At 55.9% G+C, this 8,624-nt stretch overlaps 1 protein-coding gene across 1 annotated transcript; it reads right to left on the bottom strand.

The window, feature by feature from the left end:
- Positions 1 to 1,989: 1,989 nt before the first annotated feature.
- LOC119100984 (transcription initiation factor IIB) lies at positions 1,990 to 8,552 on the bottom strand. The gene is made up of 8 exons (XM_037224218.1): positions 8,311 to 8,552; positions 7,438 to 7,481; positions 6,746 to 6,856; positions 6,027 to 6,213; positions 5,030 to 5,245; positions 4,554 to 4,686; positions 3,162 to 3,286; positions 1,990 to 2,151 (listed from the first exon to the last, which is right to left on the bottom strand). The coding sequence occupies exons 2-8, from the start codon at positions 7,452 to 7,454 to the stop codon at positions 1,990 to 1,992; spliced, it is 951 nt and encodes a 316-aa protein (XP_037080113.1). The 5' UTR covers positions 7,455 to 7,481; positions 8,311 to 8,552.
- Positions 8,553 to 8,624: the final 72 nt, after the last annotated feature.

Consider the following 8,624-nt stretch of genomic DNA (forward strand, 5'->3'; position numbering starts at 1 on the left):
ATCTTCATAATGAAGACACATGCAAGGGCGGATCCAGAAGGCCGCCTTGTGAGAGCAAAATCCAACAGGTGTCCTGCTTTTGAAAAACAAACCCATTGGGTCCCAGTTCCCATTCTAAAACAACCTCATCTCTGCGAAAGTTGCATGCAGTTTCTTCAAAGTTCGGAAATGCGTCATGTTTTACCCAACTAGGGCCATCCTGGGGGAGGGGCCGCGGTGCGGCTGCCCCCCCCCCCCCCCCCGTCGGATTAACACATGGCTACATTCATTCACAAACAGTTCGGATACAGACATTTTTAGCTTGGCATATGCCCCTCAGCCACAAATTCATCCAGTGCTTTTCGCTGGTATCCTAGTCTCATGTGCGGCGTGCGCACCACGCGCCGTACGGCGAGACAAAAGATGCATCACGCATGGTTGCAGACACGCCCCTCATGTCTATACGGACAAATATTGATCTAGGTAAGCCACGGCCTCAACCCGCGTTTTAAACGGGGGAACACAAAGCCCGTCCACCTGACGAACATAACTTCGAGTGCATGCCCCACAAGAGGAACCTCAGGGGCTGCACCCTGGACCCCGGCACCATCAACACAAACACACCACAATGGGTTGGTCTACTCATGTATTTGCATTCCAGCATTGCTTGCTGAACAATGCAGCCAAGTGCGGTTTTGCAGAAAAACAGAGATCTATTCACACGCAGCCCAAAATTATTGGAAAAGGGTCATCTGGACAACGGGACAAAAGTCAACACCACGCGCGTCGGGAATTAATTGCAAAGCTGAATTACTTATAATGGCCATTGGTATGCTTGAACAAGCACATTCCACTTCCTAGACATATGTCCACACAACACCCAAGAATAATAATCCAAGTTCAGGACAAAAATACGACGAATGCATAGCAGTTTCCAACACTCCCGACAGGAAGCTTGCGACACATGGTTCACCAAACAGTACAATCAACCAGGCATTTCACAATGAACGTTGCAAAGTTCACCAATGAAGAACAAGCGTGGCAGTCGCCATTGGAAACAGCGAAAACGCTCAGTGGACCCACGAACCATTACCCTTCAAACAAGCATTTTGTACCACTACTGACGATTCATGCTTCAACCAGGCGAGCCACACAACGTCCGATGACTCCCTCAGCTCATTCCTGGCGTTAGCGACTGCGGGTCACCCCGAACACCGCTCCTGGCGGGTGCCATGCACTAACCTTCACTGATACGGGGGTTGTTCGACTCAATGCTCGAGAGTGCGCCAGCCAGAACAGGGCGTCACTCCACGGAGAAACCCCGTGCGTCGCCGCACTACCGGCAGGCAGCTACACGCCGCACACGCCGCCGGAGTGCGCAGCTGACCGACAGTTCACCTGCTTCAGGTCCTGGCATCCACCCTCGCTGAGAGAACACACGCGCCCAATCCGCCCACGGCCAGCCCGATGTCTTCATTTTCCTATATGATGTCCATCGCCCTCGCCACGCACCTCGACGGCATCACAGGCCGCGCCGGCACCACAGACACCGGCCCGCGGGTCGCCCGGCGCTCCGCCGCCGGCGGCGCGACGGCCGGAGTCGCTAGCGGAGCCCAGCCTCCGCAGACGGGACCCAGGTGCCGACCCTTCGTCTGCGCTGGGCAATAGCGTACGCAGCACGACACGCCTGCCGGGTACGATACGGCGGCCGACGGCGCCGGTCCCGCACCGCAGCGTGCTCTTGACGCTGTCGCCACTGGCCCGCTGCGTCCCGCAGGGCGAACGCCGCGCCGCACCGCGCACTTCCCGCGGACCGAGACGGGGCGCACGCGGACCCGGAGTCGCCATCTGCGGCGTCTCCGGCCGGGTGCGGTGGGCGCGCCGGCCGCTGGCGGGGCTCGCGGAGCCGCCCCCGGCCGCTGGCGGGGCCGGCGGAGCCGCCCACGGCCGCTGGCGAGGCCCGCGGAGCCGCCCCCGGCCGCGGCCGGTGCTGAGAGCTCGGCCCAGAGCCTACAGCTGCGGCAGCTCCTCGATCGGCGTGTGGAACTTGAAATCGGGCGGGAAGAGCTCGGCGGCGCGCGGCAGCATCAGCTTGTACGACTGGCGGATGGTGACGTCGGCCACGCCGGCGATGTCGCCAATCTCCTTCTGCGTCTTCTTGTCCTCTGACGCCTGCGGAAGCCGGTCAGAGCATGGTCGGCCCGCAGCACCGCCGCTCGCCGCCCACGTGTGCGGAGGCGTTCAGGAAAACACCGCATCGTATGCAGCTCCCGCAACACGTAAACCGGATGTAAGCCGTCCCCTTCCCAAATACGGCAAACACACGTCGGTGGACGACACGGTACAGACTTACAGCATTTGAGAACTTTGAATTCCGCTGGAAGTATGACGCATAATGTGAAGCGTCAAATATGTGAGCCACCTTAGCCTCATTTCCTGCTGACAAGATTCACCCCAAAACGTTCCAGTTGCCAGCTTCCTGGTATCAACACCCACGCTAAGCATCGCGTGTTGCACGAACCCCGACCCAGCCATCCGATTGCGAAATTCTCGGTCGATAGGATATCGCGACGAAAACCACAACATGCTGCAATGCTCGGCACAGTCCGTGGTGATGGTCGACATGGACTGTACCGAGCATTGATCAATGATGCTGATTAGCATGGAGTGTGTCGAGAACTGATCAGTGACGATAGATTATCAGGGACCGCGCCGAGCATTGATCAGTGACGAACATCACGGACGGTGCCAGGCATTGATCAGTGATTGGTGGTGCGTGGTTCTGGACAGGTTTGCAAATTCGTGCAATGTCGTTTCGCGGTGACTTCAGTTTTGGTGAGTCAGACCTCCCTGGCCGATGCACTGGTTAGCGATAGTGCTCTGGCAACAACGTCAGGCAGTTATGTTCCATAAAGTCAGGCTCTCCTACACATCGATTTGCACAAACCGTGTACTCGCTGCGAGAGAAAATGCACTCGCAGCGGAAGAGATGTATGAGCTTTTAAATGGCAGTAAATTGGAGATCTGGCTTCAGATGCCTGTCCGGATAGCTCAGTTGGTTGGTACCCGCCAGCCCGTTGTACCCGTTGGTAGTTGGTTGGTTGGTTGGTACCCGCCAGACCCCTCCCCTCCCCGGCACGGTCGCGGCCCAAGACACGACCGCGCCCGCCCGCTGCCGGTACCTGAGAGGCCATGTAGATGGCAGCGGCAGCCACCGAGATGGGAGACCGTCCGGGCACGATGTCGAGCTCCTTGGCCGCCCGCCGCGCGATGTACGTGGCCGCGCGCTGCACCGAGTTTGGTAGGCCTGTCCGCAGCGGAACGGCCGTCACGCACGGCCGGGTGGCGCGGACACGGCCGTCAAGCGGCTGGACACGGCCGTCAGGCGGCTGGACATGGCCGTCAGGCGGCGGGACACGGCTGTTCGGCAGCTAGACACGGCCGTCAGACGGCTGGACACGGTCGTCAGGCGGCTGGACATGACCGTCAGGTGGCTGGACATGGCCGTCAGGCAGCTCGATACGGCCGTCCAGCTGCTGGACATGACCGTCAAGCGGCTGAACACGGCCGTCCAGGGCGTCAGGCAGCTGGACACAGGCATCAGGCAGCTGGACACGGCCGTCGGGAGGCTGGACATGGCCGCCAGCCAGGCGGCTGGACATCAGACAGGCGCGCCGGCGGGGAGACGTGCGCGGAGGACCGGACAGCGGACGGTATCATCCTGGCCGACCGGCGGCGGCGACCACGGTAGGCCCGCGGGGGGAGCCGGGGACCGAGTCACCCAACACGACACGGGCGGACGCCAGCCGGGTGCGGGGGCCTGGACCGAGGGCAGGCATACCATCGTGGAGGCGGGCGGAGTAGATGGCCGAGGGAAGCTGCCCACATGCCCCCCCCCCCCCCCCCCCGAGTGGCATTCTTCTAGACACAAATTGACAACGCATATCAACAGAACACGAACGGGGAAGTCACAATGAAGACGGGATGACGGCCGTACTAAACTTGACCAAATAGGCCTGCAGATAGATCAGACTGCACCGAACGATCAGTCAAAACTTGGAGAACCATTACTGTGTTCCTTTTTTCGAACAGCGTTTTAAGAGCATGCCCAGCACATGGACGGCCTGACTCCATACTTCAGTCAGATCAGCGTGTACGAGTTTACATACGCTGCTGGCTGAAAACCTGCGCCTATGCTACCAGAAGTACCTATAAATCGTTTTCTTCGATAGATTCCAGCGACCAAAGGGTGATGTAAGACCGCACCTTGGCGCTGATCCTGGATTAGCATCTCATTTGGTCAGGAAACGTAGCATCTGTCCATGGGGTGGGCGCAAGATGGCCTAACGCCGCCGCGCCCTTAAATCCCAAACCACCCTCATATCTGCCTGGTATGAGGTCAGAAAAAGCGTTATTTTACACTCAAATTGCAGCCACGGACCTCACTGCCACATGCCCCGCAACAATGGCCGTGCCCAGCCGTCAGACGTATCTCTACGGAGCGTAGCGCCGCACGAAGACCCATGCCGCCGAAAGCTATCCAGCATGTCCTCCACATCGGCCGGACGACTCACGCAAGTTGGCGCAGAAGCGAGACATGAAGTCGCCGGTGGTGATCATCTCGACGTTCGTGTCGAGCGCCTTCAGGATCAGCTTGAAACAGCGGCCGATCTCCTTCTTGCTAATCTTGCTGACAGCACAGATCTCCTGAAAGACAGCCGACCAGGTCAGCCGTCCATAGCAACATCGAAAGACGGGCCACGCCCCGTGGCTGAAGAAGCACGACTCCAGCCGCGGCGAGTCATCACCAGCAGAGGCCTGATCTAAGCGCGCCTGGTGAAGCAAGACGGGTCAATATGCAAGAAACCGTCGCCATCTCAAGCCTGATTCGCACAGCCTGACGAATGACGCCCACACCACCTGCGCCATAGCGGCGGGTCCCCGACACACAAGACGCCAGCCCGCCCACACCGGCAGCCGGGCACCGCCGCTCCAGGGCCGCTGTTCCCTCCAGCGGCCGCCGACTCCCTCACCGACGCCGCGCGCTGACCTTGAACGTGCGCGGCACGCCCTCCTGCCGGCACGAGATGTAGAGGCAGGCCGAGGCGATGGCGTCGTTGGCGCGCCCCTTGAGGTTACGGCCGTCGTGCACCTGCTTGAACAGGTTGTTGGAGCGGTCGACGATGGTGCGCGGCAGGCTGATCCGATCGGCCATCAGCGCGATCTCGCGGAAGGCGTTCGTCAGCGCCCGGTCCGAGCTGCTCATCTGACCACGGCAGGATGGGCGGCGAGTCAAGGCGAGCTCGGCGCCGCCACCGGTCAACGTGCCGTCGGCAGGGCTGGCTACTGGCGCGCACCGCGATAGCATTTGCCGAGCCGCTCACTCCGGGCGTCGGCACGTTTGATGGGATTGGTGGCAAACTGAATGACAAGCTCTTTCTTTCATTTGCAAAGGTGATGCGCCTGATATTCGGCAGATACGGCATTAGGAAATCAGCTGGGTAACCAACAGAAGCTGTCAACACCTTATACAATGAGTGAAGCCTCGCGCAGTATTAGGTATTACAGACGGATCTGTCATTATCGAAATTTGCTATTTCCCGCGCTACTTGACAGCACTAATGCCACCAACCTTTCCGGCATACTCGGATCAGTCACAAACTTATTCCAGCACCATTTCTGGCATACAAAGATCACTCATAAACAAATTCCAGCACCATTTCGGGCACACGGATCAGTCATCTGTCGTAGATAACTCGATACCCTACGAGTCAAAACGTAAACCTCAGTGCGTTGAACCAAAATAACCTACGGCCAGCTCTGGCCCCTCTGACATATCACTGATGCCACAAGCTGAACTGAGCTGCGGCCGGCCCCTGCACCTGAACTGACCTGGCTCAGTGACCTGAACTGATTCTGTGACCAGAACTAACTGCCGGTTCTGTCGCTTGGACCGACCCACCACCAGCTGCGGTATCTAGACTGACTCACGGATTTCCCCGGCATTTGCAGAGCTCGCTGCCGGCGGTTCTGCGGGCTGCACTGACCTGGCGCCGGTTCTGGTACTTGGACTGGCCGTCGGCGGTGAAGGAGGCGGCGCCGCGGGCGTCTCCGATCACGGTGCTGAGGTCAGAGCTGCCCAGCAGCTTGTTTTCGGTGCCGCCCACACGCGACGGGTCGGCCGCGTTCTTGTCGTTGCTGAACGTGCGCCATTCTGAGCCCACGTCAATGACCCTGCCGATGACGTCATCGGTGACGACCATGCGTTCATGACCAGTGCTCGCTTCTTGGACATACAGCACAATCACGGCTGTGGACACGTCCCAATCATCCCCGTTTTTCCCCGCATCTATTCTGCACCTGCGCATATACCCCTGCACTGTTCATCTGGGAGGGTCCTGCAAACAGCACAAAATGCGCGACGAGTCCACTATGAATCATATGAATCATATGCTGGTGAATCTTAATGCTAGCACAATACCAAGCTGAATAGGTGACCATCCAGCAATCACGAGGTCAAGCCTACCGCACCACACACTGAGACATGCATGACAAAACAAGTCAGCAGCCAAAAACACTCTAAAGTTCAGCGCCCCAATCCGTAAACGAGGGCGGACTGGGGACCCATTCCTGGCGTTCCGGCCGCCCGCACACTGGCAGGCAGGGGACCTGTCCCAGGTGTCTGGGCCTGCCCGTGTGCTAGCGGGCCGCCCGCCTGCGCCCACCAGGGCCGGTGCGAGGCGGCTCGCGGCCGCAGCCCGGTCACCTGTCGCCGACGACGAGGCCACACTCGGAGCAGATCTGGTCGCCAGCGCGGTAGTCCTCGATCAGATGGGCCTCCGGGTGCGCCGGGCACCCGATCTGCTTCACCTTCCGCCTGTCGAACACCCGCGCGCACCGTTAGCCACCGCGGTAGGCCACACATCACAGTCACTAATCAGCTAATGGGTGGTGGTGCATGCAGTGCTTTGTCAAAAGGATGTGACCTCCCAACAATATATCCATTATAAGGAGCTAGAAAAATAAAAGAACTGATGTTTTTCATACTCTAAAATGCTGTTACAAGAACATGTGAGGCAATCATTAAAGGGATGACAAAATGCTGCATTACTTCCAAAATTTGTGAGATATATTTCCCTTCTGGTTAGGCTTCAACTACAATTTGGAGAATTTAATAACATACTTCAATGATTACTGGACATCTTCCTTTAACCAGCATATCCTGGTATCCTAATGGCCTACATGTTTCATCCTGGAACTCAAAAGTCCAAATACATTGTTACTTAAAATAGCATTACAGGTACACAAGAAAAATAGTTGCACAGGCAACAGGCACAGGGTATCAGACAACACATTACAAGTAAATAAATGGCAATGGGCAGTGACTTTATGTACAGCATGTTGATCTGATTCAATGAGCCACAGGGGAAACTGCTAGCATGTACTCTAGGTACTTACCCACTTGAAGATGCCATTTAACAATCAGGAAAAAGCTCTTGTACCTGCAAGACATCACATTGTCAATGGTGACTCTGTTCATAGATGATTATCATCTCAAAACTGATTGAAACTTTACCCTAATACCACCCTCCCACTCTAGCCATGCTTGTGACTGAATTAACTCAACTTACTCTACACCCTATTCCTATCCCAAATCCTAGGTACGAAAGAAACAACTTGCAGATCATGGTAACACATTCTTATGACATTATCAACAGCAAATGACAAACCATGGAAGACAATATCTCACATCAAACCAACAGAGGGAAAGTAGGAAAGAAATAACAACTGATGCATTTTACATCCATAATCCAATTTTGGGGCATAGAGATAATGCCTCAATGAGTTATGATGTTGCAAAGGCAATTTCAGTCACACAGCCTCAAAACAAAGCATCATGCATGGAAAATTCAGGACAGTTTGGCCTGGTCTGACTTCAGCATAGGTGAACATGGATTGAGCACACCATGTCATATGGGCATCTGATACAGTGGATTATCTTATTAGCAGACTGGCTCATGTTAAGTAATTCACTTATTCATGATCTTGTTATACAACATATTTTCAGTACAAAGTGAGGATGCTCATAAATATTAATCTTTACCAGTGCAAGAATATCAATAAGGTGCAGCCTTAAACAACCAGAATGAGCAATTTTAGCACACAGCACAACACAACACAAAATGTGATATCTATGCACCAGACAGACCTTCCGCCCCGCCACAGCCATAACAAGTTCCCATCCATTCTCATGGCTTTGTGCCAGAAGGCATTTTCTCCTCTAAGGTGAGCCACTTGAACATACAAAGAATGCAATAAGATGTAATTTACCTCTGAGAAGACTTGGGACGGCGCTTTTCGCAACTGGGGCACAACACACCTCCTGCCTTTGGATTTAATGGGATGAAAGACAGTCTTCCATCCGCTGCGTGCAATGAAACACAACAGTAATTAACCTCTCGCCGTTTTGAGCCCCACTTGAAATCAAATGGACAGAGCCGTCCCAGGCTGACCCACTACGTCCCTCCCGCAATGCCCCAGTCCAAAGCAATGCCTAACGCAACATGGTGTGCAATGTGCGCATGCGCAGAATGTCAACAGCTGACAAAGGCACAATAGCGTTTTTGTTCATGGCTCTTTCCCGG

Source organism: Pollicipes pollicipes, unplaced genomic scaffold, assembly GCF_011947565.3.
Source record: "Pollicipes pollicipes isolate AB1234 unplaced genomic scaffold, Ppol_2.1 Scaffold_4881;HRSCAF=5763_pilon_pilon_pilon, whole genome shotgun sequence".
Taxonomy (NCBI): Eukaryota; Metazoa; Arthropoda; class Thecostraca; order Pollicipedomorpha; family Pollicipedidae; genus Pollicipes; species Pollicipes pollicipes.

What these genes read in the sequence shown, in the direction of transcription:
- LOC119100984 (XM_037224218.1), bottom strand. An exon ending in AGTACCAGAACCGGCGCCAG is followed by an intron (nt 5,246 to 6,026) that starts GTCAGTGCAGCC and finishes TGCCGTGGTCAG; the next exon opens with ATGAGCAGCTCGGACCGGGC. An exon ending in TCGCTTCTGCGCCAACTTGC is followed by an intron (nt 3,287 to 4,553) that starts GTGAGTCGTCCG and finishes CGCTGCGGACAG; the next exon opens with GCCTACCAAACTCGGTGCAG.